Source organism: Seriola aureovittata, chromosome 5 (genome assembly GCF_021018895.1).
Source record: "Seriola aureovittata isolate HTS-2021-v1 ecotype China chromosome 5, ASM2101889v1, whole genome shotgun sequence".
Classification (NCBI taxonomy): Eukaryota; Metazoa; Chordata; class Actinopteri; order Carangiformes; family Carangidae; genus Seriola; species Seriola aureovittata.
Genome location: NC_079368.1, coordinates 18661601 through 18689504, shown reverse-complemented (window position 1 = coordinate 18689504; position 27904 = coordinate 18661601). Strand labels below are relative to the sequence as shown.

Genomic DNA, 27904 nt, shown 5'->3' with positions numbered 1-27904 from the left:
GTTCACCGCTTTACAGATCTTTAAAGAAATTGCTTTCAAGAAAGGAAAGCACCACGCCGAGATGATTTCAGCGCAGAGATACTGCTCTCATTTATTTTCAGCATCCTTATCGTCGCAGCAGAACATGTTTGTCCCAGACCCCATCTCTTAGCAAAAGCACAGCAATTTACAATGAATATTAGAGTTAATCTTGTGGGTTGCTGAGAAATTTCCATGAAGAATAAGCAATATCAATTTTTATAGAGTTGGTCAGTCTCAAAATAGCTTCTAGTTCATTTAGTTTGAATGATTCAGTATGAGGGATGGTAGGTGAATCATTCACTGACATATACATGAACCCTTTCTGAATAAAATATTCTTTATTAAGTTGTTTACATGGTCGGCTTGTTAAATTATTCCATTAGTATTCCAATTGACATGAACTTACATGTTGCCTAATTAATGTGACCATGGAAAATACTCATTATTGATTAGTTGTGTTTGTGTAAATTGTGTATCATGATACTGGTTAAGTTTAATCGCTGGTATAAATCAGTGACGCATCCAAAACTTACTCGTGCTGCATTACTAATTAACTCTCTACAAACACATTTTAAAAAAGAAAACCAATTTGAAAACTTCCAAACTTTTTTTCTTTGGTCACTTGCCACAGTATGAGAGCGATAATCCACTCTGAGCTGCTCTGATACATAATCATAACAGGCCTGGTGGAGCCTCTGATGGTGGTGAACTTACATATCAGTTATTTTCAAATGAATCAGAACACTTCATTGTGCATTGCTTACATAATGGCCCATCTACATTTCATTGCAAAGTTGCATTTACCTCCACTGTTCTACTTAAAATGCTCTTTCGTTGATGCTAATTAGTTAGTAACCACCGGCCGCGACACAGTTGGGATGCCAATGCAGACTTGACGATCATGGTGACCAATGAGAAAACAAGTTGCACCATGATCGCGACGTTGTTATATCTTGTCTGCGAGTATTACAAACTGTTGTTTTGGCTTGTGGTAAGCCTTTTTAAATGTGTTCATGTGTTACCCCAACTGGACAACCTAGATTGTTTGTTATTGTTGCACTTGTACTTGAACAACACGCCTCCGCCAACACAGCTCCCGGCACTATTTTAATCCTTTCAGTCTAAATCTCTAATTAGCCAGAAAATATTGTCAAGCAGCAGCTGTGTGTGTAACATTAACATAGTCAGTACTTGATTTTATATTCATTGTGCATGCCTCTATTAGGCAAATATAATACTGTAGGAATTTGCTTTTTCCCAGAGGCACAGAAGTTTTCGTCAGTTAAAATCTTCTAGTAATTAGATCCTCAAACCTCTTTTATATATAGCAAGCCTGAACAAGCCTTTGCTAACAGCCAGAACCTTCACCATAAATCTTGCAGTTATTAAATTTTTTGCAGACAATCACAGAGGTAATAGATCATGTGATGAATAGCCCTTCACAATTAAATAGGACACCATTTACTTCATTACTTTCTATAAAAACCATCAGAATTTGTGTCCCAACAAATAAATCTTTAAAATTGTCATTTAACATCATTTAAGAACATGTAGGTGCCGACACAAAAACCCCACATGCTGGTACACAAGCTATTCACATGCAGACTATACAAAGGTACCAAGAGATTCAAAAAAGAAATTCACAGTATTTCATTCACACTTGTTAAAAAAAACAAAAACAAACAAACGATTAAAAAAAAAAAAAAAATTTTCACCACAGGCACCAAAAAGTACTAATTCATTACATTCAATGCTGGAGACACTTAACATCTTGTTTGTACCAAATGAGTCTATTGTAATGATGCATGACATGAGCAATTCTTCAAAATGTCAAGTGTCTTGTAGTCTGTTAAAGCATTGTAGAGAACCCTGACTTCTTTGGAAGGAATAAATCTTTTCAAATGGCTGCTCAAAACCCATGAAAACAAAACTGAAAATTGTGAGTTTTTTCTTTTTTTTTTTTTTTTACATTGTAATTATTTTGTTTTTTTCTTTTTCACTGTGTAGTAGGAAATACTCAATTACAAGTTGAAGTTGTGAATAGAGCTGGGTATTGATCCTCAATACTGACTGACCATGTGTTTAGTGTAGAAAGTTGGCATCAGATTACTTAGTTTGGCATATGTTGTTAAAGAACGGGAAAGGGTTTGTTTACCTTTCCCCAAATATGGTATTGTAAAGATTGTTACTTTGTAATCGGCACCAAAACTCAGTTGTGGTGTTGGCATCGGTGTCCAACATTTTGTGAAACGATGCCTAGCCATAGCTGTAAGCGTTAAAGAGCAACAAACTGACTGACCTTTTGATGTTTTTATTCTGTGGCTCATTTCTAAATTTGACCTCGAAATGAGGTTGGATTTCTCGTCACTGCTCCCACTTTGGAGCCAAGTTCTGAGTCTGAGGAAAATACCCAGATTTTTGAGAGTGAGAGCAATTACACTGTTGGTCAATCATTTTCTTTTTTAGACTGGAATCCTTCCTCTGAACACAGAGTTTCCTCTTTTCTCTGCAGCATCAGCAACTTTTCTTGGATGCTTCCTGGGTTTGTCGCTCCGTCGCTTCGGTCACTCTTTCTAACACCATGTTCTGTTGTCTATGTATATTGGAAACATATCTGGAGGCTCAACACAAGCCTCCGACAGACAGCTGCATGTTGTTTTGTGGACTTTTATTGTGCCCTCTCCCCAGTGCAACACAGTACGACCTGCTGACAGTTCTTTGCCATGCATTTCATCTAGGAACCTTCAGCATGTTGTGCCGAGTTGCACGGGGGACACATAATAAAAGTCAGAGTAATAATGCAGCTTAATTGAGCCTACAGATATGTTTATAAAATACAAATGGACAACAGAACACCGTCTCCAGCTCTGGTTGGTTGATGTAAAACAGATCACTATCTGTGAACAGCGCGGGAAAGTCGCCGCAGACTTTTAGGCAGGATAAGAGATTAAAACTCCAGCACACTGAGTACAGAGAGATTTACCTGCCACTGATGGGCTTAATCAACATTGAGTGAACTTGATTGGTGAGGGCTTGCATGTGATGAACTTTCATGTAAAAGTCTGGCACTCCAGCTTTAACTTTAAATTTCAGAAAGCCAAAACGTACAATATTAGATTCAATAAAGAATAATAGATTAAAAATAATTTGAATTCTGTTTTGATTCACTTACAATGCTTTGTAGCCTACATAACACTCACAGATGCACTCAGTATGTTCTGTAGCCCATAGGAATTACATCCAATTATAACTGGATATATGAATAAGCTCTCCAGATGGTCAGTCAAGCAGAAAATCACAGATAATAAATTCTGTCAGTATGTATAATGGACAACAGCACTCACTCATTGGACTCAAGTGAGTAGCAGTATTCACTGAGGACATGTGACTGGCTCCACAAAAAAGGGTCAAATCAGAGTTGCAAAGGGGCCCCGCTGCTGAATGCGTTAACACATCACATAGCCAAAAGGGGGGCATGAACCCTTTTCACCAGAGAGAATAAGATCTCTCTGTTGGATTCAGTAACATTGCATGGCAGAATGAGTTATGAGCACAAAGACTGAAGGTGTGAGTTCAGTACAGAGGGTGTGAGAAAACTCTTAGCAGCTACGGACAGGTGACAAATTAAAGGAGAAACCTGATAACGAAGTGAAGAAACTGGATGAAAATACCCCCATCCATATAGCACGCAGGGTCACTGAATGGTTTGAGCATGAAAATGATGTGATCCCAACCCAACTGAAGACCAAATGAGTGAAAATCTTTTGGAAGAACGGTGTACATCCCTCCAGAGACTGTCAATGTGCACTGAAGCTGTTCTGGCAACACATTACTAAGACACTTTATATTGGTTTTTCCTTTTAATTTGTCTCCCATCTGTTTGTCTGGTGCCATCTTGGAGGTCCCTTTAGATGCGGCAGTATGTTTTATGATCCCTGTGGTGTTTTCAATTTACTTATCTTTATCTTTAAATCTAAAAATCTAAGTACTGAGAGTTATTTTGGTCCAACAACTCATAATTATTGTGTGACTCTTGACTGTCATGTCAGTACTTGAGATCAGCAAGGTTAAAACGCCTTCCAATGTACCAAACAGAAAATCCAGTTGCTTTTGACATGCTACACGTAGATATCCATCGAGATCTTTGCAGACAACTTGTCAAAAACAAAGGCGCCTTCTTGTGACAAGTGTCAAAATCTTAAGTGCTGCAGTGCAGAAATATTCTGAGGGAGTCAAACAGCAAAAGCCTGCTGCTGAAACACTTACAATTTAGTTGATTTTTTTTTCTTTTTTTTTCTTGAAAATGTGATATCAGCAGACAAAAGCTAAAGATTGGGAGAGGGGAAAACTAATTAAATGCATCTCAGTTTCCAGAACTCCACCACACGACTTTGAAATTGAATGCCACACTGCATGGCACATTGTCAGAAATGTCTAACACAGCCTTGAGCTGTACATTTGATGATCTGTGTCCTTGAATTTATGCTGAGTTCAAGTGTTCTGTTGAGTGCTTCCCATGCAATGTGTTGATGTCTGCAACAGGTAAGAGCAACAACAAGCTGCTGCTGATGCTCTTACAAACATAAAAACCTATCCCTTCTGATGCAGTAGAGTTTTCCTATCAAAACCTGAATGTAAAAGCTCTTATGAACAGGGCAGGAGCAGTAGTACACTGCCATTGTACAGATATTGGTAGTGTTAAGGATCTCCAACATGGCTGCCAGAGACATATCACATAGTTGTTTAAAAAAAAAAAAAAAAAAAAAGAAGAAATTATGAATATGTGGTTTAAGACATTAGCTGATGATGTTTCTGATGTTTTTGAGTTTTTACGTCTTTTTTATACAAATTTTGGGAAATTTAACAGACCACCAACAGTAGAGACTGAAAGTATGTAAAACACCTTTGAACCAAATGTTGTTTACTACACCACCCTGCAAGAATTTTCATAATAGCTACAGTATTTCACACAGACGAACAGATTCACATTATCACTTGTATTCTACGCTTCTGACTCAGTAACACGTATTTACAGCAGACGATGCACGTTCAGGGGCCAGTGCTGGATCTGTTTTTCCCCATTTACTGTACAGGTTAACTGCGCAAGACTGTTCATAGAGAAAGGAAAAAAACAATAACAGCAAAACACTTTATCTGAGATTTACATGGCACATTCATTACAGGCTCATGAGAATATTCATGAATAAATAATGTTGAATCCAGCATCATTAAACTTTCATGTACGTGTTTACAGTGCAGATTTCAGAATAAAAGCCTGGGGAAAAATTTAAGTAGATGGATCATAAACAATCATAATCATAGCTTTCTCCTCTTGTCGGTACCAAACGGTCTTTGAAAAACAAAAACAACAACAAAAACAATAAGGAACAGTGTTAATGTTAGACACCTGCAGAATTTTCCATCTATGTGCAAATCTACTAAATGTATACTGTATCATTGAATAAAACTGTAATCTTAATGGCTGAGGTGAAGTATTTTAATGAGTTGAGACAAACTAAGTGTCCCTTTTTTATAATTAAAGGTTCAAACATTTTAACACCAACAAATCATTACCTTAATCATAACTTTACCATAACCGTTGACATTAATTATTTTACATTACCGTAAGCAAAGTAGACCAATGGCAAGACATGTAACATCTTCTATCAGCAGCACTTATACTACATTTTATAGTGTGAGGTTTGAAATTATACATGGTGGGTTACTTTACTTTAGTCTGGTTCTAAATCTTGTGGTTTTGAATGGATGTTAATGAGACTGATATGTCACTCTTTACTGATTGGCCTGTCAAAAAGGAAAAAACTAACATAAACTCACTGTCAGACTAAGTAATGAAGGAGAAATTCAGGCTCAGATTGCGTTCAGAGGTAGGTGGGCTACTGCTCTGTAATCAGTGAGACATGCTGCTGCGTCGATGATCTAACAACAAGTGAAAAGACTTAATCAGTTCATCGTTGGGTGATGTGGTGGTTTTTCTGTTCATGGTTTGAAAATACTTTAACATGTGCTGAAGTTTTTTTTTTCATCTAATGTGCTACTCTGCAAGGAAATTAAATGTAATCCTAAATTGAGTGGTTACTTTTACTTTTGAAATCTGCTCTGCAAATATCACAGTACATACAGTAGGTCTGATGCATCTTTATACGTTTTTACATGCAGTTTTCTCAATGAAATGTCAACCAATCCTAATTGATTAATTATGCACTGGACAATGAGCGCTTTAAGTCTTGTATTCCCTTTTGTGGATTACAACAACACAACCTGCTTCCATTTTAAACATGGCACAATATGCGCAACATACACTGTGTGCCTCTAAGGTGATAAATAAAGATTAACAACCAAATTGAATCTTCTCTTTTCAGATTGGTAATCGATAAATATTCGGTTTAGTCATGTATGTATTTCAGGAGCAAACCTGGCTGCGTTTAATGTTTTTTAATGGTGCAGGACAGTCAAAAGGATAAATTACTGTTAGTGTATTTTCTCCGTTTGTTTTGTACTTTGTCTGTTTTTCTTAACAGTATTAAATTGCCTCGGGTAAATTACATATAAATGTCAGGTTCTAAAACCTCTTCAGGTGAGCCTTGCAGTTTACTTATGCTGAATTGTGAGGGAAATTTTCTTGAAACGTTAACACCTTTGCTTATCACCTTGAAGAATGATTCCATGCGTCGCCTCAAATAGACACTGCAGTTACACCCCCGCTACTGCAAGATGCCTTTTCCAGGTCCTCCATGACCAAGTCCTGTTGAGTGACGTGGTTGAGTCGCCTGGAAGTGCTCTTATCCAGGCTGTTGAGAGAAATAGGCTCCAGAGTGGTTTGTACATTGTTGGCTGGGAGCACAGAGTTTCCCTGCAGCCTGTGTGAGTAGGGTTTCCTCCGCTGTCTGTCCGCCGTGCACAAGTTGAACTTGAACACAGCTTGAAATCCGCTGCGGAAATTCTCATTGAAGAAACCGTAGATGATGGGGTTGACGCTGCTGTTGAAGAAGGCTAGCCAGTGGGCGAAGGGATAAATGTAAATGTTGATGATTCTGTACTGCTGCTCAGTCAGGCTGGCATAGTCGCTCAACATCATGAGGGTCCACAGAGGCAGCCAGGAAAGGATGAAAAGCAAAGCAACTATAAGAAGCATTTTAATCACCCTCTGCTTTTTCTTTGACACAGTGTGGCGGTTGTCGTGGCCCGGCTTCCCTCCTGTTGGGACTGCTGTTTTGAAAAGCGTAATGCCAATCCGAGCGTACATGATCACGATGAGGGAGAGGGGGGCAAGGTAGATATTTGCAAACAGGACAGTGGTATAGATCTTCCTCATCTCCTGGTTTGGCCAGTTCTCTCTGCACCAATAGAACGGGCTCGTTTTGTTGTCATAGCCCAGTAACACCCGAATGGTTTGCTCCTTGGTCACTTGTAGCATCACCCCAGAGGGACACATGATGGATATGGCCAGAACCCAGATAATGACTATTATCAAGGTGGCTGTGGATATGGTCAGCTTCTGCTTGAAGGGGTAGACAATGCATCGGAATCTGTAAAAGGATTAAAAAAAGATTGAATAAGGGAGTTGTATATAAATAGTTAACCTGATTTTGAAAATGGCTTTTCCACTGGAATTTGAGTGACAGTAAAAAACATTTACTTCAAAGACCACATTATATAACTGGAATGGCACTCAGGAGAGTGCATACCTCCACCAAGGCTCAAATTTTGTGAGCTGTAAATATGTCTGATTTTTTACATCAAGATCCAAATATTATTTCCTGAGAAATTGCTAAAGTATTGAAAAACGCCCAGTCACACAATAGAGTGGAAAAAACAAATTCCTGGATCCGTGCCTTAAACCGGATCTGCACCAAAATTTTATGAGTTCCTATTTGACCCATGTACTCATCCCTCCATCAAGTCTGGTGTAAATCAGTTCAGTACTTTTTCATAATCCTGCTGACAGACAAACAGACAGACACAAGTGAAAACATAACATCCTTGTTGGAAGTAATTAGAGTTAATGTAACTTATGAAGGGACAAATCCAGGCTTTAATCACACGGAGCGGCTGTTGCCAAAACCCTCAGGGTCATAGACACTGTATAAAGGATGCACATGCTGAGAGAAGATGTGCAGCTCAGTATTTCTGAAATGGTGCCGAACAACAAAGTGAAAGCAAATACAAAATCAGACTTGGCTTTAGAATTACACATTATGTGCGACTGCTGCTCTCCCTCTGTGTGATAGACTAATATTCAGAACACTGACTGACTGACTGTGCTTAATTTCCTTTCTCCCCACTCTCTAGAGCAATTTGTACTTCAGATCAATGTCCACACAAGAGAGCCATAATTAACCCACCCACCCCTGAAGCCTTGAAAAATGCTCCCCCTACACTGCTTCTTCAGGGTCTTTTCGTGCCCGCCATTGTATGAGATGTCTTACCGTTTGCTTATGGAGTTGACACTTGCATAAGCACACAAACAAATGCTTCAGCAGAAAATGTCCTCATGCAAAACACAGGAGCGTGTGTGTGTACATTCATACGTATGGCTGCTGGAGTGTGAAAATTACTTCCTGCATGATACTGAACTCTGTGAGTTAGTCATCACTTTCAGACACCTAATGAATGAATGAATGAATGAATGCATGAATGAATGAATGAAAATAGACATATTTCCATGTAATATGACCCATTCAAGAATATAGATGTATCTAATTATTACTTTAACATTTTAACAGTCAGCATTTATTAACCTCCCAACTCTGTTGACCAATCAGAAGCATCTTCAAACAATGACGTTATCCTGTGAGCTGATTTAGAAAGATGTAGCAACGGTGGAGGAAGTGTTCAGATCCATATTTATAAACACTTCAGTACAAACTCCAGCATTCAAAATCTTGTCACTGCCGATGGATACAAGAGTAAGAAGCTTTTTGATGTTCATATTTAATAGGTCCCAAATGCACATACACACTCTTACCGATTGTTTCACACTATTCCACTGTTTTACAGGTGATGTGCAGCAACCTGTCGCTGAAGACTAGAAGACTGCTGGCAAGTACACATGGGTGTAAGTAAATCAGAATTTTAAATCTGCTTTGCAAATGTTTTGTGAGGAAGGAAATAGATCCAGCATGGTTCCTCCAGTAAATTAGCAGAAACAGCAGGCGCGGAATGGAAGTCATTACAGCTTAGAGAGGAGATGAGATGTTAGAGAGGAGGTGGATCAACTTGAGGGTTAGTTTGACAAAAGAGGCATGCAGACACTTTCACACACAAATGATCAGTGATTGATCAGTGATGGTCAACTAGATGACTAGTTGGTATTAGTGATGTTTAAAACACTCGGGTATTAAGTCTCTGTGATGCCACCATACTGTAGTGTTTGGATGGTATGATTTCTAATGGTATGATAGCTGCAGGGTCACATTGGGATTGATGCTGAAATTAGACTGCAAAGTGATCTGTGTATGAATACACTTGCCAAAGGGGTACAAGAGTGATATTTATCTCCTTACCCATTCAAAACAGATTCTAATCCTGTGGCTGATAGATACTGTATCTAAGATGGCTCTGACTTTAGGATGTCAAGGCACTTCAAACTCCTGTCTGTCCTTTCCAGAGGCGCAGGCACCCTCTGGTGATTTTTTTCAAATTGTGACGTCGCTGCACGTCTAGTGTCTGAGGACTGGGCGATGTCAAAATATCAGCTCTGTCAGTTTTACTGCTTGGAGAGCTGTTGCCATCCTCTTGTCCCCCACAATGTCCTCTAACTCCGCTGCGTGTGTTTGTTTGCTTGGCTTCAGTGGTGGCAGAAAACTATGTCCCCACTGTGAGACTTTGAGGCCTCCTCTAGTGGTTTAGAAAGAAATTGAGCAGGATGCCTGTTGTCATCTCGATGAACAACAATGAGGCACTTCAGCATGTTTCTCCAAAGTACCAATTAAGGCTGGCAAAGCTGTGCAATCCTGCTCAGCTCATTGCAAGACATGTACATCTGAACTTCATCCTCAAAAGCAATGACACAGTTTAATCAACATCTCTGTAAAATAGTTCCAATAATAACTGAACATTATAACCTTCATGATGGAGGATTTATTGCAGGACTGTTGTATTAGACTGCAATACATTTAGCTAGGTGTACCGAATAAACTACCAGTTGAGGGTATATTCATAAAATAAACTAGGGTCATTAAAAAAAATTACATATTTTAAGATAATGCTATGTGGGTCCATTAATATGAATGCATTAATGGAAACTTTAAGTTTGAAATTTAATTTTTTTATGTTTTTTTTCTCTTTTGGATGAAAACTCTCAGAAAAGGCACTAAGTGAACCTTTTAACCCTCAGATTTTATAACATTTTATCACATAAATCAATAGGTGTGCGCTGTCCAAGTGCCTTCTAGTTTTATGTTATTTTTTGAGGTGCCCTTTATATATGAAAGATGCTTGGAAAAGGAGGTGTACTGTGATATTTTGTGAAGCAGTAATGGTAAAATACAGCCACTCTACCTGTCAACAGCAATAGCGACCAGAGTGAAGACGGATGCTGACACAGAGATCCCTTGAACCATGCCACTCATTTTGCAGACCAGGCTCCCAAAAGGCCATCCTGTCGACAGGAAAGATGCATTCAGCTGATTTACCATTGAGACATTAACTTCAGATAGACAGCATGATAACTGTACTATATGCATTGGATTTAATATCACTCACAAATAAATCGGTTTACTGGAGGAGCTCAAGGGATTTGCGATAATGTCACATCTGAGTATCTTAAGAGGGAACAATCCCTTCTTTAGCAGTACTTGATCAGTGCTGCTGGTGCCTTGTAGCACAGCTGCGGACAGCGTATGTGTAACGCTTTCTGAAGTTCATCTTGAAGAGGTACCAATGAGTGCAATTTTGTCCAATTCAGTCTAAGAACTGTAATTGACAGCTACACAAACATTTTCTTTAATGGACAATTCTTGTATGTTCATAGTAAAACACTATTAACTATAAAATAACTAAGTGAAAGGCTCGCTCTCTCTCTCTCTCTCTCTCTCTCTCTCATATATATTATTATTATTATTATTATTATATATATTTCTGTTTATAAATAACTGATAATGTCAGGATTATGTCTGCTTGCACTTGAGACTTAACAGTTTATTTAATAGTAAGACATTGGTTTTTAAAATGGGGGATGGAATCTAATGAAAGATGCTTACAGTTGCATTATGGGAATTGTAGGATCGAGGCTTTTTGAAGCCTGACCTATATCAGGAACTTCAAAATTTAATATCGCAGCCTCTGCAGTTTCAATTTTGAGTCCCACAGCTTTATAAAAATGTGACTCTAAATGGCTGGATTTTTTTTTTTTTTTTTTTCCAGGAAGAATTTGGTAGGAATATAATATATAATCCTGCTAAGCAGGATGAAAATCCGCTTTGCATTTTTTACCTTTTATCAAGATGTTTTATGAACATTAAAAAGATCCACATGTTATACCATAATGTGGCCATAGTACACTGTTTTGGTTCACCAAGTGAAGCAACAGAGTAAAGAAAGATGTTTTGTTTCATATATTATTATATAATAACCCAAACACAATTATTGGCACCCTTTTCATTAACTTAAATTAGTTCCTCAAACAACAAATAAGACTCACCTGTGCTTAATTTTCAGTGTTCATATGACCTGAATTAACCAATGATTGATGGTTTTACTGCATAAAAGGGAGATGATTGGTTGCAGTTTCTTTTTCTCAATGGTGAAGACAAGAGAGCTGCAACAGAGCATCAGAAATGCTTCTATCAAAAAACATAACTCCTCCATGACAAGATCCTGAAATCCCTGTTTGAACATTTTGTAATGTTACCATGAAGTTTCACAGTTGGAAAACTGTGGCACACGACGCTCAGAAGAAACTCAGTGAGAGAAGTCTGTGAAAGTTGGTGCAGATTTTTAGAAAAAAACCCACTCAAAGTATGTTAAGCGCTTCAGGCTGACCGGGAGTCGAGTTCAGCCCATATCGTACACTGCACACTAAACCAAGTAGGGCTCCATGGTCAAAGCCCAAAGAGGACACCAATAATGAAAGAGAGGCACAAAAAGGCAAAACTAATGTTTGAAAAAACTTTCATAGATGAGCCAAAGTCTTTCTGGGACAATGTTGCATGAACAAATAAAACCAAAGTCAAGCTTTTTGGGAATGCAGCGCATCAGTTCGTAGGTGACGAAATGAAGCCCATAAGGAAAAGGCTGAGGTTCCTATCATGCTGTGGGGCTGCCTCTGTTGCAGAAAGGCATTGAATGTATCAAAGGATGGATGGAATCAGAAGAATTTCAAGATACTTGATATTGAAATGTGTTACCCAGCATCAGAAAACTAGGTTTGATGCAAAGGTCTTGGGTCGTTCAGCAGGACTACAACTGAAAGCACACACCAAGCAGCACAAAAGAACAGCTTCAAAGAAAACGATGGAGTGTTTTAAACTGGCCAGCAATAAGTCCTTATCCAAATCCCATTGGAAGACCTTTTGAAGAGAGAGGACTCCTGCAAACCTAAAGAGCTAGAGCTTCAACACATAGCAGTGGATGAGTGGTAGAAACCACCAGCAGATGGGTGCAAGATGCTTGTAGATGGCTACCAGAAATGTTTAGAGGCTGTCATTGTTGCCAAACCTTCTGCAACCAAGTATTAGTGAAGGGTGCCAATACTTGTCTGGGGTACATTTTGTGTTTGTATTATTTCAGTTATGCAATTTCTTTTTCCTTTTCTTCAGTAACCTTGGACATTTTAACAAATATGCAGTTATTTGATTCATTTGCATTTTTATTTGATGCTGTACTTCACATTATCACAAAACAAAAAGGTCTAAGGACTTATCTGTAAAACAGTCGATAGATTAATCGATTAGAAAACCAGTCGTCAGTGTCATCTGAACAAAAGTAAGCAGTGTTATATGCAGTCCCATTGCCCAAAATCTAGATTAAAAGCTATTTGATTGATGTTGAATAGATGTAGACAACACTTGGGTCGTCTTGGCGCTTTCAGATGCAGATGACAACCTCCCCCTCATTGTCAACTAGAGCATTATGTACTGTAAACATCCTAATGGTGCATTAGATGAAAGCTTTCTCTGACAGTTGCTGAATGGTAATTGTCCAGTTCTAACAGAACTTACCACAGACAAAGTGACATCTGGTTTTCATTTAAACCACAAACACAGACAGAGGCGGAGGGATACACACATCACATCCCTGATAAATATGTGATGAAGATGTTTAAAACTTTTTTCAAGGCACTGAAGTCTAGAAAACTTACAATGACTAAACACTAGTCCCTCTGACCAGTGTCCTGTATTCAGTTGACAGCTCAGCATCACTGTCCTGTTGATGTGTGATGCGTAACCCGGTCAAACATCATTGGCTGTTTAAGTGTCCCACACCGCGCCACTGAAGAACACTGCACAGCATGAGGCTGTCATCACAAAGCCATAGGGATGTTGGTAGAGGGCGATGAGCCCAGCACAGGCCCAGTTTGTGATTGACACAGTGCTTTGTGTTACAGCTGAGTGGGTTCAATTTTCTTCTCTGTGACACCAAGTCTTTTGCCCCCTGCTCTCGGAGTCTCTAATGTGCTTTTTTGCCCCCCCTCTTCCCCAATATATATATATATATATTTCTCTGTTTCTTTCACTCTGGTCAGATTTCACAAGAACTGCTCTGAATGTTGTGCTTCTAGCAGGATCTCCTTTTGCAATCAAAGAACGCTTTATTTTAAAATCTATGAACCTTGGCTTCTTCATCTCCTTCCCCACAGGAAGGTCTTTCTTCTCCTGTTTCTCACTTCGGTCAAATGGTTAGCCGTAAGAAAAACTGGAGTACTTCCAAATCTGATGAGTGCCAGTCAACTGGAGTGACAGTAGTACTCTCCCTCCCCCTCCTGCCTCTCCGCTAGACCACATAACAGACGAACAAATTACAGTACAACAAACAGCTGTAAACTGCTTTTTGCTAATCTCTTAATATTGCTTTAAAGATCTCCTTAAGATGCATTTTAACATGAAAAATATTGTAAGTTGCATAATGGACAATGACTGGCTTCCAAACCAGTTTTGATGTCTTGAAAACCATCTTATAGGTCCGCACCATAAACTCAGGTTTAAGGTGAACACAGAGAAAATTTCCCTCTTAAACATATAAAAGAGCAACTTACAATAAGTGCACCAAACATGAGCTAGCTATCATCAAAATTAGAAGCACTTCCATCCCAAACAAGCACCTAGAAGCATGCTCAGTGTTGTAGTAGAAGTGCTTAGGTTTTTTTTCCATCTGATGCCTGTTTGATTGCTTCTTAAATTGCACTTTCACTGCATCTTTTTCCTCCTCCTTGTAATAGCTCAGTAATATTTTTTGCAAGAGGAAAAGTGTAGAGTAGCAAAGTGGGCAGAGCTGCAAGTTCCAGAAATATTGTCCATATGTGAATCTGTGTTTGGACATTTTTTTTACTGTTAAGTACAAAATCAATGTTCTGTCACGTGGAAACGCAAACATTTCCATTAATTGGTGTTAATAAATTGGATGCTTACAGTTTTGGCAGCCATGCTAATGTTGACTATAAAGCAAAGTTTCTTATTTGCTCATCTGTGGAACTCTGAAGAACAGATGGAGCATGCAGCTTCCACCCAAATATAATCATATCAGTATTTAAAATCTCAAGTCAGATCAACACTAAACAAATAGGGTTTTAAATTTCTTCCTGGTGAAGCCTTCAGTGCCTCAGAAAAAGTTTTAGGCCTCTCTCACTTTTGTTGACAGTTTCTGCACTGACGAGCTCTGGCACCTGAGGGACCTTTTAAACTAGACACATGCTGTGTTTTGGTTTGAGTCGTTATCAGTTGACTTTGACCAAATGTTTTGCCGCTGCAGTCTGAATACAAAATGACAAAGTGCCTGAAATGAATTGTGAAGGAAGGGAGCAGCTTTCATTCTTATTTACTTCTGGTGGCCTACAAGCTGTCCATCATATCTGAGGATTTAATTCGGAGTTATGTCATTGCAGCAGGGATTTAATCATACAAAGCACTCTGCCAGCTGGATTTTCCCAAACTCCATGTCAGGGTCTGACCTCTGCCTGATTTAGACAATAACTAGAGACCATCTTGTGTTGGATCACACCAGCCGTGACACCTGTCAGCATGTTGACTGAGTACTCAGTAGTTATTACTACTTGAATACATGAGTACTCAGTAGTTATTACTATTACTATTTTATTACACGAGTACCTAGTCATTATTACATCATTACAAGAGCACTCTGTAGTTATTACTACATCATTATGAGTACTCGGTAGTTATTACTAATTTATAACTATATACTTGGTAGTTATTACTTTATTACATTAGTACTCCATAGTCATATCATGACAAGAGTGCGCAGTAGTTATTACTACTGTATTACATTAGTGCTCAGTACCCATGTTCGATCTCGGTTTCCATTTTGATCTCAGCTACACTCCTGTCAGACCTGTCACCTAGTTGTAAATAGAACTGACCTGTAAACCTTTGTGACTATATTTTGCTTGGTTGTGACACAGACATACACTATAAACATCTGCCTAAGTGCTCGAAAACCACCTCTGGTAGTTCTACCGAAAGTTGGTGGTGTTCACAACCACATTTTGCCATCACACACACACACACACACACACAGTCTGGTAATGACTGTTTTTTAATTGGTGTGTAATTACCTATTTAATAATAGTAAAATGATCTGGAGGTGAATAAGGCAGTTTAATTGATCCGCAGCCATCACATCAAATTCTTTTGTGGTTCAATTGAAATTCTTGTGCTTAACTACAGACGCATGTTTCCAGTATGTTTTCAAGATGTTGGATCCAGATCAAAGTCTTTTCAAAAAGGCCTGTGAATACATGGAAAGAATTTTCATTCAGGTTAATTATCTTTTGAAAAATTGATTTTTAGTCAGTTGAAAGGAAATGTGGATCATCCTGAATTATTATGTCTGGTTTTAAAAACAAAAGATCAAGCCTTCCCTTAAAAAAAAAAAAAAAATTGCATTGCCGCAACTGTAGACAGCTTCTGCATGAAGAATCTAAACTCTCAGCCACTATCACTCCCCTTGAGAGTCGCTCATGTGAGATTTGTGTCATCTAAAGCCAACTGTCAAGTTAAATCAGCACAATATGTAAAAAGCCCTGGTCTTATTTATGCATGCAGGGAACACCATCGCTTCCATGATACAGTAAATCACAACTTCAGCCTCTGGGCGGTCTTTATTTTTGACCGAAACAGGCTGTTAAGGAAAAAGTCATGATGTTCCCATGGTTCATTTTGCGTGGGATGGCCTCCACTTACACCTTTACTGGCCCACATTAATGCAAGTCCAATCTGAAAAACAGGGGCAGCCCAGGAGTGAATGAAATCATATCAGTGGTTAGGGATTAGGGATCAAGATTAATCAAAGGATTATCAAGGCTAGCAGCCCTTTGAGGCCATAATGCTTCATTACACACTACAACAACAACATTATTGGCTAGAGGACAAATGGAGAGAAAACTAGATATTTATCAGTAGTGGGGCAAAATGTACAGATAGGCCCGAGGGTGGAACCATAGGAAAATTTGAAGGGTTTATCCTCTGTAAAGTGGCCATTTTAGATGACTGTTTATTGGAATTTTGCAATTTATAAATCACAAAATCAACATAATCCCCATCCTTACCCTGCTCCCCACCCTCCCTGCATCCTCCCCAGGTGAGCAAAACAGTGACATCAAGCTCAAATAAATACATACCAGACACACCTCATTCGATGGACACAATGGAGAAAAAGAAAGGAGCAAATTAATAATAAAATAAATTACAGTGGCCATTTTTGGACGACTCACCATATCAGGCTCGTCTCGTATTAAACATGGCTCAGTTTTCAGCAGTCTAAGCTCGACTGTCACATTTACTTAATCAACTCCAGCTGTTCTTAGGTCCAGCTGTGCTTCAAGATGAATGCCTACGTGTTCAGGCTATACCAATTAGCAGTGTTACTATGATGGAGAATTCATTTGTTTGAGTGAAATTGACATATGACACATTATGTCATGTTTTTTTTTTTTAAATCTGAACAAAGCCTTTAGTACAAAAGAGACTTCAGCCATTTCCTCTTGTTTCCAGTCATTATGCTAAACCAAGCTAACAAGTGTAGCCTTATATTTGCCATACAAAAGGGTGAGTTCTGGTTCCAGGTTGTCGTTTACAGCTGATGTTTGCAATAGAAGATCTGGTACTGAGCGACGTTTACAGATAACACTTTGTGTCTTGTTAGCGGGCTATGTTAGCATTAAACACAAAATACAAGAGGTTGACAGATATTAGATCATATTTTTTGAGGTGAGGTCATGTTTTGCCTTAAGTGTTAAACATGTGGAAAATTCAACCTGTTGGTGGGGCTTAATGAGTCAGAAGATCATTGAATAGTTGTTGAGATTAAGTCACATGTTAATCAGGGATATCTTTGTAAATGTAAAGGTAAATGTACTTTATTTATACAGCCCTTTACAACAATCCTTTCAGCGTACCAAAGTGCTTTACAACAGGTAATAGAGATAAAAATCAGATAAAGAGAAAAATGAGTGAAAACAATAAAAAAAAAAAAAATAAAAGAACAATGAGAGCAATAAAATACAACAAAATCAATTAAGATAAAAGTGTTATCATACTACTGGGCATTAAATGCCATCCTAAAAAGGTAGGTTTTTAGGCTAGATTTGAAGAGGCCCAGGTCAGAAATAAGACGCATCTCGGCAGGGAGCTTATTCCAGAGCCTGGGGGCAGCAACAGAAAAGGCTCGGTCACCCCAGTGTTTGTATTTTGAGCTGGGCACTTCCAGCAAAAGTTGATTTGTTGACCTCAGAGGTCTACCAGGATTTCGGACAGTTAAAAGCTCAGATAAATACGATGGGGCCAGGCCGTTAAGAGCTTTAAAAACAAGCATTAAAAGTTTAAAATCAATTCTATAAGGAAGCCAATGAAGAGAGTTAAGAACAGGAGTGATGTGCACCCGTCTGTTAGTGTTGGTTAAAAGACGGGCAGCAGTGTTTTGCACAAGTTGAAGGCGACCGAGAAAAGACTGGGAGACGCCGACATAAAGTGCATTGCAGTAGTCTAACCTTAAATTTATTAGGGCATGGATAGCTTTCTCAAGGTCGTGACGACTTAAAAGCATTTTGACTTTGGCCAGGAGACGCAACTGGAAAAAACTAGTCCTGACAACATCTTTACCAAATGTCATGGCAGTTAATCCAGTAGTTGTTGAGATATTTCAGTATAGACCAAAGTGTTCAACTGTCCCTGTGACCACGCGGCCAGTTTGGCAAAAAAATTCCTAGTTTTGACATAAGTCAGTCACAATCAAACAACACAATGAAAGCCTCTAATTACTTGTCTCCTCACCTGTAATTATGTTGTCAAGAAGTGTTGTGGGCATACAGAAAATCCCAACCAGGAGGTCGCTCACAGCAAGGTTCAGAATGAACAAGTTGGTGACAGTCCGCATGTTTTTGCTCCTCAGCACGATGAAACACACCACTCCATTCCCCACCATGCACACGAGGAAGATCAGCAGGTAGGACACGATGAAGATGGCTGCTGTGGACGGCTGATGCAGGTAAAATCCAACATAGGTGATGTTGTTCCTGGGTATGATGGACTCCAAGGAGGAGTTGTATAATGTCCAGTTGTCATAGGGTTGAGTCAAGTTGGTCTCAAGTCCTTCGCTCATTTTAAACCTGAAAATTGAAAGACGAGCAAATGTCATCACAGTGAATCAGCTTAGTTTCCGGTGCAGTTTGAAAGAATGGCATATTGTTAAAGGCATTTCATTCCTTCAAGAAAAGAAGGAAGAAAACAAAACACGAAACAACATGGAACAACCTCATTTTGAAAGTTCACAAGGATCAATCTGTGCAGGGCAAAATTTGTGAGCATGTGTTGCCACTGCTGACGTACTGAGAGTGCATGCACCAGAAAACTTGTTGATGTGTACTGTATGTATGTACTGTATCCCACATCATGAAAAATGTAGGTCTAAGAACTGCAGTTCCACGAATGGACACTGGAGGCTCCAAAAGCCACTCAACCCCCCCCCCCCCCCCCCCAAAAAATCGGTTTTGGTCTCTATAGCGGATTTCCTCATGACAATGTACAGGGGGTGAATTTTAATATAGTTTACATGTTTTGATTTTATTTAGGCTTAAAAATATGCATAATTGTGGGGGTGTGGCCGCTTTGAGTGACAGGTGGGTGCCATCACAGTCTGCTCTGTGTCAGCTAATTCGAGTCATTGAACGTGACCTTGGCTGTGTTTGTGGTGCTGGTGCCTTTTGTAGGATTTTTCATGCAAATATTGGACTAATGGCTTTCTGTGTGTGAAATGAGGAAGTCTGTGCTCCTCTGCGTTTTTTGAGGTGACTGACATTCTAGTATTTTATTCAAGTTGACACTAATTAGTAGCTATTGGTGTCTGCACTCACCATACCTGGCTTGTTGGCTTTGCTCATCAGTTAGCTAACTAGCCAGCCGATGGATAAGCCTTGTGTAGTCTTCGAGCAAGATGCCCGGGTATGCTAATAGAGGAGTTTGGTGGAGTCGGGCGGAGCAGTCCACTCTGAGCCATCTGTTTTTACAGTCTATGGTGTGTGTGGGTGCTTGCTGTGCACACTCACACGCCATGTGATACCTTCACCGCCATGGCTGTGAGTTATTTTTGGCCTCCCATTCCTGCTTTGCGCTCTACAGTGCGTAATTATCGTCGCTGCTCTCTGTTAGCAGCAGGTGTGTTACGTGAGTGGAGTGTAATGCTTTCACCCTGACCATCCGGACCAAGCTTGGAGCAGCAGAGGGCCAGTTTTGTTATTTTATCTTTTAAATGAGTAAATAGTGAAGCTGTCCGTTTCATTACTTTATAGTCATGCAAATAAATATACTATGTCAATTAGATGTTAATCTGCATGAGAAATAAAGAAAAAGGAAAAGTTATCATAATATTCTGCTTATAGTGATCAATTTGACCGGGACATGATCATTACCAGCAGTCACAGCCTCACCTCTTCAAGCATTTCTTCCACTGTAAAAGTGCTTTATGTATAAGAACACTGACAACTTGAAGCCAAAAATTAAGTGAGCCAGTAAGTTCTACGATAATATGAGATGAGCTTAATTAATGTGATAAGAATAGGAGCACATACTGTTGAGCCTTTCAAGCAGATGAGTCCGTTAGACTACAGAAGCTGCCTCGCATGAGAAAGAGAAGTAACACAACTTATTTTAAAAAGTGACATTACAGTGAGCTCGTCTCAGCACAGAGATGAATGAAAAGGGTTCAAGCTTTGTGCTATAATGAAGTTCAGGAGAAACAAGCGACTGAGACAATAAATCGATCTTTCAGCTCCAGCGTCAGTCTGTGATTTTCTGTGAATTTCAGAGTTTCTGCTGTATCTCACGATGAAGTGCTTTTGTTCTGCCCACTTTACCCTCAGCCGCCCTTATGTATTTCTCCTTAAGTTAGTGATTTTACAAATTTGCTTAAATGACTTTGAACACCCCTCAGAGCAGGAGCTTTCCTTGCTGCGTACGTGCAGGTGAAGAGAGTGCAGGAACCGCAGCAGAGTGAGGTTGTTTTTTATGTTTTTTCCCCTTCAGAGAAAACCGCAGGCGAGAGAGAGCAATGCCGAAGTTAGCAATATATCTCCTACTGTTTTATAACTGAACACCAGTGGAAGATGGTGAGTGTAGACAGAATTACTTCCTCTTTGATTCTGATGGTTTGCTACCAAAACCCGATGTTTACGGAGGTTAGAGTTGAAATTAACAATTATTTCCATCATTGATTAATCTTCCCTGAATTGCAAAATACCTTCGACGTCTCTTCAGAGCCCAATATGTTGACTTTTAGTTGCTTGTTTTTTTCCAAAGATACATGTTGATTTTATTTTATTGATCACGTAAGTTAAAGTAAACAATCCTTACAAATGAGAAGCCAGAACAAGGGAATGTTTGGCAGCTTTACTCGCAACAATGATTTAAACGATGATAAATGATTAAACAAATTGTTTCAGCTTTGGTTGAAACACTGACATGAACTGCAATAATCTGACAAGTGCAGAAATGATTGATGAATAGATTAGTCGATCTATAGAAAATTTAATTTTGAGGATTAAATTATCCTTTATTAAGCAAAATATCCAACAGCTGCTTCCAGATTCAGAAATGTGGATTTTTTTTTTTCCTGCCTTCTGTGGCTTAATGTAAATAATTTTTAATTGTAAATCAAATACCGTTGTGTTTTGGGCCAGTTTCACCTTGGCTGGTAATTTTTTTTACTTTTTTTTTTGACATGTTGATTAATTGATTCATCAGGAAACAAATATCCACATTGATCTTTTGCAGCCCTAAGTTTGATCTATTGATCTTCCTTGACTCATTTCAGTAGCCTTTTATAAATATTCATGTTCCTGTCTCCATGCTATGGACCAGAACCCATTAAATGACTGATGACAGATCTCCTTGCCACAAAGTTTTGTGGAAGCTTGTTTTAATTGGGTTTCTGTTTACCCCTGGAGTGTTTAGTATGCACTGTCAAGTAGTCAAAGCCTCCATTACAAACTCTACTTGTGTAGTAGTGACTAACATTTAAATAGTCTTATACAGGAATCTGAAAACGCTGTATTCTGTTCACACAATCATTTTCTTATTCACAGTATTGTCTGGAGTCTTTGTAAAAAGCATGTTATGTCTGACTGCAGTGCAGCTCCACCGGAAACTGACACATCCAGACAAATAAGGAAATCGTTGTTGTTTACAAGTGGACAACAAAAATGGGCCCCAATATAAAATCCATCTGTCCATAAACGGCTGTTTCTGAGGTGTGCAAGTGTTTTTAAAGTGGGTTCTTCCTCTAAGCTGACAGCGAATAAACAGCTGCGACAGCATCTACCCGTGAAATTGTAAAGTGCAGATTTGAATCAGATAAGTGTCGCTGTTGTGATTATGAATCCTGCTCATTATGTAACTGTAATCATGATTGTATATTACTTCACTCTGCTTGAGGACAATAGCAACATTGAGGTGAAAACATTTAATAATTTGTTGTCAAGACACGGCGTTCTGGGATTCACTGAAGTTTGTGCTGTAAAATATTTCTCTCCTGATTATTTAACAATCCCTCCTTTGTGACGGATGCCAATGGAAATGCCTTCGAGTAAGAGCCATTCTGGCTCCACGTCACTGGCAGTGATAAACCACAGCTGGTAAAAATCCCTGTATAGGCTTACTGACGCTTCCTCTGTGTGAAAGAGCTGAATAAAAAATAAATTTGAATAAAATATGACTGGGCAAATATAGGGCACGGGTGGCTAATTGAAGGAACAGAGGAAGTATGACCTGAAAGCTCTTTAATGTTCGCCCAACTCTGCGGTTTTAATGACTTATTTATCAAAACCTAGACGTGTTCTGATGGTCTCTGTGGGATGTGGAGAATATGTGTAATAATTGAAGCTGTTTCAGAAGGACTAAGGTGAGGTTAGACCGATTAATACTTGATTGATACTTTCAATCAGTTTTTTTTTTCTCTTGGAAACCCCAGTGACCATAATATAAAATTTAATATGATCCCAGATGTGATTAGATGGCCTTAGACTGAAATATGCATGAGCAAGAACCCTGACACAAGTTAACCAATGTGAAACTGTCACCATAGACTTGCAAAATGCTTTTTGACTTTGGTCACAAAAGGTCTGAAGTGGAATAATTTTCTGAAAGCAATTTTATGCAGAAACTTTGTCTAATTCCTGCAGAGACGGGCAAATTTTCCCACTCAGACAGAAAACTGAAAACCAGTGCCAACCCACAATGTGATTTGTGCATCCCCCAAAAGATGCTGTGGGGCCACAGCATTCCTTTAGATCAGATTCTATGCCTCTGCACCAGCGACAGACATGGCTGAAGGCATTATGTTTTGGGGTTTCCCGTCTGTATGGATGTCCGTCTGTCTGTCCCATTCTCATGAAGGCGCTATCTCAGTTACACCTTGAGGCAATTTCTTAAATTTTGTAACAAACATTCACTTGGACTCGAAGATAAACTGATTAGACTTTGGTGGTCAAAGGTCACTGTGACCTCATGTTCATCCCATTCTCGTGACTGCGATATATCGGGAATGCCTGGAAGGAATTTCATTACATCAGGCACAAACCTCCAAGGATGACCTGTTTAGATGTATGAGGTCAAAGGTCACTGTGATCTTGGCCATAACTCAGTTTATACACTGATAATGACAAAATACCCTTTATTCAAGTCTTTCAAAGTCTTTCCAACATATAGGCTGTTATGAATGTGGACAGACATGGGTGGAAACTGCTTGATGGAGGCGCACAACTGCGAGACAGAGTTTAGTTTTAGGATTTGAAGTAGTTGTGAGATTCATCCCCAGATCACTTATTTCCCTTCATCTTTTTCCTACGTCATGTCGTCCGACTTGGTGTTGAAGCTGGGTCGACGTGGTTTCAGATGACATCTTTCTGGTCAAGCATCAAAGGTTTATGAGTCAATATTCCATCTGTCCATACACCAGCTTAAATATGTTGTTTTGAAATGGGGAAGAATTTGGTTTTCTTTTCTTTGGGAAAGGTTTTAAATCAGTCAAAAATAAGTCATAGAGGCCTTTGCTGCCTTTTTATGATAATTAGCAAATGTAAAAGTTTAACACATTCTCAACAATTTACAGAGAGAGATACAATAATATACTGTACCAGATTGTGATGTTGGTGTTTAGGAGCTTGGTTTTACCGAGGCAATGCACCGCACTATTTCTATATTAGGGTGTGCACATGGATATGTAATAATACATAATAATGATGTCAAAATCTGTGCATTGATTGTATCGGTCTGAACTGATAAAGACTGGAATTGGCTTCCTTCTTCTCATCCATTTTTTATCTTCACTAGAATCAGTGAGTTGCTTCCACAGTCGACAGCCGAGCTGATGGACGTTCTCACTCACAGCTGGTGATTTTTTTTATTTTTTATTACAGTTGTTTGACCGAGGAGAAATCATTGCAGTGTGGCATTCTTGCTCACGCACAATGTCACTCTGTATTATTTGGTAAAATGTGCCGACTCCTGAAAGTACAGTCACCTTCAGCCTTTCTTGGCTTTTAATGGAAATCGTTTGTGTCCAGTAGAGATGTAAATGTGGTTTGGGAGGCCCCCCTCCCCCCTCCCCCCTCCCCCCACCCTGAGAGGATTAAAATTTCTTCTCCATGCCTCAATTCTTCATGCTGAAAATTAAACTATTGGAGCTTCAGCACTTTTACTCCTGGTGCCTCATAGTGGTACAACCAGTTGTCCAGATTAGTATGAGTCACGTAGCATAAGTTATGTTGTATTACATATTGATTCAGAACTGCATTGATCCAGATATTATCTGGATTAAGATTTGCTTCACTCTCACTTAATGAATTTGTGTGTGTGTGTGTGTGTGTGTGTGTGTGTGTGTGTGTGTGTGTGTGTGTGTGTGTGTGTGTGTGTGTGTGTGTGTGTGTGTGTGTGTGTGTGTGTGTGTGTGTGTGTGTTAGGGCATTCACGAGTGCTGTATTTTAGTAGTCATTGACTACTCCCAAAAAGTAGTCGACTAGTCGATTAATCGCGGGAGAGCTATCATTTTTTTCACCCAATAACAATGATCAATTATCGTCAAAAACGTCTCTTACAACCAGTAAAGGGTGTAGGCGGGACCAACCTGGGGGTAGGTGAAATAACAGAGCCCTTGATTGGCTCTGAGAGGCTGTTTAAAAATGAGCCGTGATCTGATTGGACTAAATCCCCAGCAGCTTGTCTGACCTGGAGATACCGTTTGACTGCATGAGCGACTGCTCTCTTGCAGCGCAGCACAATGAAATTTACCAACAGACCTGTTATTTCCCTTTTTCTGTGGTCGGTGATCGGACGCTTGGAAAATTCTCCGATTGTCGTCTGCCTGCTTTGTTCACTCTGTTGCCGCATCTCCTCGTTGTTGCTGCTGTTAGCGCTAACCATGAGCGGGTGTAGCTTCAAATGGTCATGCATTGCGCTGGTACTTTGGTGGTACTTTAGAGTAGCCTTATATATATTGCAGCTGACGGTTTTATCTGCCTTGGTAAAATATTTCCACACTGTTGACTGTCGAGCATCGGGGCGTACAGTCATGTTTCTCTTTGCCTCTTGTTTTCGCTGCATTTCTGTTGCTTTAGCGCCCAACAGTATCACATGTGACTTGTCAACAACTACAACAGCAAATACCCACAGCGCCCGCAGCTGCATATCTGCTGTAGATGCATTGTAGATGCCATTGCTTTATTACTGCACCGTGCTAAAATCACAGATGAACGATTAGTCTACAGCAATGCACAGTGTCGACTAGTGGTTTTAATATTCGAATAGTCGACTAGTCGTGAAACCCCTAGTGTGTATATATATATATATATATATATATTTATTATTATTACTAATACTACTATCTTATGTTCTTGGAATTTGAAGTATTCATTTTTGCAAGTTGAAATTTAAAGTAAGGGATGTTTTATTTTATTGTTCAGGATGTGTGTCGGGTCATTCAGAATCTTCTGAGCCTCCCTAAGCACACGTTTGTTTTTGGTGATCAACAAACATTTGCCTGTTCAAGATAAACTCTACAGGGACTTAAACTAATCATAACCTCATAATTTAAACCTGGTTAGTTTAACCTCATTAACCAACTATCATACCCTTTTCATTATTGGTCACATGACCATCTTCGTCACTGCAGGCCTGAGGGATCTCTTAGTCAACAGGGTTGAAAGGGGAATCCATCAGCTGTGCACCTCTCATGTCACATTATCACACAGTATATTAGTATCTCTAATATTACAGCACCTACAACAGGACCTGAAGCTGTTCGTTTATCCCATAAATCATTTAACCGTGCCCCAAAGACACCTCATAACGTGAATAATTTTCACACCAGCAAACATTCACATTTTAACATTTTCGCTTCAGAAATCACTTAAACATCTAATCATTCACAGAAATTCTTTTTGATTACAGCTTTGAGAAAATCACATCTGCAAACAAGAAGCATACTAAGAAGTAGTAGGCTATAAAGCCATGCCAGCAGCTGTGTGAGGCTAAATGCTAATGCTGATATTTAGCAGATATAATTTATCCTGTGTTCATCAGCTTAGTTCAGTGTGTTGAAATTAAACGTCAAAGCAACTCATCCAATAGTAGTTATGATACTGAGATGATGCCTTCTGTCAGTGATGGAAAATAAAGTGCAGCTTCTAACAAAAAACCAGAGAAATCCCAGGATTTGCATGTTTAAAAACCAACTATCCCACTTTGATTTCACTTCATAGTTTTTTCTTACGTCATATCAGGTTTGATGTTTCATGTTGCTGCATGTAATAAAATAACCAGTGTAGTTACAGTACATGTAGCTGCTACACTGAGCATGCCTGTCTTCACTGTGAGATATTTCCCATCTTCCAGCTTCACAGCCTGGATGACATAATGGGAGAGCAGCAGGTGTGTAGAGGGTCTCTGCATGGCATGGACAACACAATCTTGTTCAAGGTTGATGTGATTATTGAAAGCCACCAGAAGATGAGTGTTTTTTTTTTTCTTTTTAAACAACACTTCTGTTCATCATTCCCCCAGACCACCCTCAGGCAGGTTCAGCCCCCAACCCCCCTGAAACCGACACACACTGTAGCTACGCCCCTGATTTCTCCTCAGCTGCATTGACGGGAACACACGCAAACACGAATTTATTTGGTTGCTTCCTCCCCGTGTGAACCAAGGCGAGGTAAAGACCTAAGAAAACATGCATATGCATCGTGTGGAAACATTGCGCGCCTTGCAATCCCTGCAACTTCACATGTGCTGGTGGAAAAGAAACTGCTACCAGCTCTATTTTACTCTTGATTGATCTCCCCTGCTGGCAACTTTGTGCATCAAAGTGCGGGAGTCTGAAGTTGACGCAGACTTAAGGGGCTGACAGGTAGAAAAAAAAAAAAAAAAACAGGCATGACTGACTGCTCCTGGACAAAGAGTGTCCTGTGTACAAACGGAGATCGGTGCACCAAAGCGGAGAAAACTGGCAGGATGGAGAGGATGACAGGCGCACACCGAAACATTGTCACTGACCTGAAAGCTCTGCGCCCTCGCAGCCTGATGCAAGCACGTAACGAGCTTTAACCACAATGAAGTCCAACTCAACTTTAAGAATTCAATCAGAAGAGAAAATTAGTTTTTCAACATTCATTTCACAGATAAATATTAAACCTGTGGTTCCTGGCGTTTCATGGTTTGTACATAGTTTCTTTCAGTAAATAACGCCAGTAAAATAACTTGTCTTACCTTGGTTTATTTCAAATCAAGCGGACGACGGGCTGTGAGGAAAAGAAAAGTAAAAACCGTCCACTTTCCTTTGACTAAGGCATACGTAGATTAAAAACTGAGGAAAATAGACAGACCAGAGTGGGGGGAAAAAAAGTCATGTATGTGATACTGTTAACAGCATCAGTCCGGTTTCACGTGCGTCGCTGGTTGGGGCTTCATGTGGCACAGGATGCGCTCAGCCGGCCGCTCAGAGCGCAAGTGGAGGATTTACAGCCGGATCCGTCCGTATTTGATGCGTGACGTCGGGACTGAAGGGGGTGGGATGAGAGCTAGATGAACAGGCTAATGGTTGAGTGATATCCCCTCTGATCTCTTCCAGCTGCCGCCTCTGAAATGTCAAGACTATGGCTTTTAAAAAGTCTGACGTGATGGTGAGAGTGCTGGTCACAGATGGA

At 39.5% G+C, this 27904-nt stretch overlaps 1 protein-coding gene and 1 long non-coding RNA gene across 3 annotated transcripts in view; one reads left to right on the top strand and one right to left on the bottom strand.

Annotated features, from left to right (window-relative positions):
- Positions 1-27904, top strand: part of LOC130169073 (uncharacterized) — a 74876-nt gene that overhangs the window by 17493 nt on the left and 29479 nt on the right. The window contains exons 4-5 of the long non-coding RNA XR_008827786.1: positions 9043-9100; positions 18607-18702. This is a non-coding gene — a long non-coding RNA (uncharacterized LOC130169073). The remainder of the gene's footprint in view (positions 1-9042; positions 9101-18606; positions 18703-27904) is intronic.
- On the bottom strand, positions 63-27850 carry npffr2a (neuropeptide FF receptor 2a). 2 transcript variants are annotated; one of them, XM_056375489.1, is made up of 5 exons: positions 27468-27850; positions 27255-27326; positions 18489-18823; positions 10546-10645; positions 63-7571 (listed from the first exon to the last, which is right to left on the bottom strand). In XM_056375489.1, exons 3-5 carry the CDS (start codon positions 18814-18816, stop codon positions 6719-6721), a joined length of 1281 nt encoding a protein of 426 aa, XP_056231464.1. In that variant the 5' UTR covers positions 18817-18823; positions 27255-27326; positions 27468-27850; the 3' UTR covers positions 63-6718. The 2 variants fall into 2 exon arrangements, with proteins under 2 accessions (XP_056231464.1, XP_056231463.1); XM_056375488.1 differs by lacking the exon at positions 27255-27326 and having other exon boundaries at positions 27468-27848.

Coding starts and splice junctions, on each gene's coding strand:
- npffr2a (XM_056375489.1), bottom strand. CDS start 18,816: ATGAGCGAAGGACTTGAGACCAACTTGACTCAACCCTATGACAACTGG. Junction 10,646..18,488: donor TCTTGACAACATAATTACAG/GTGAGGAGACAA, acceptor TCCTGTCGACAG/GATGGCCTTTTGGGAGCCTG. Junction 7,572..10,545: donor GTCGCTATTGCTGTTGACAG/GTAGAGTGGCTG, acceptor ATCCTTTTACAG/ATTCCGATGCATTGTCTACC.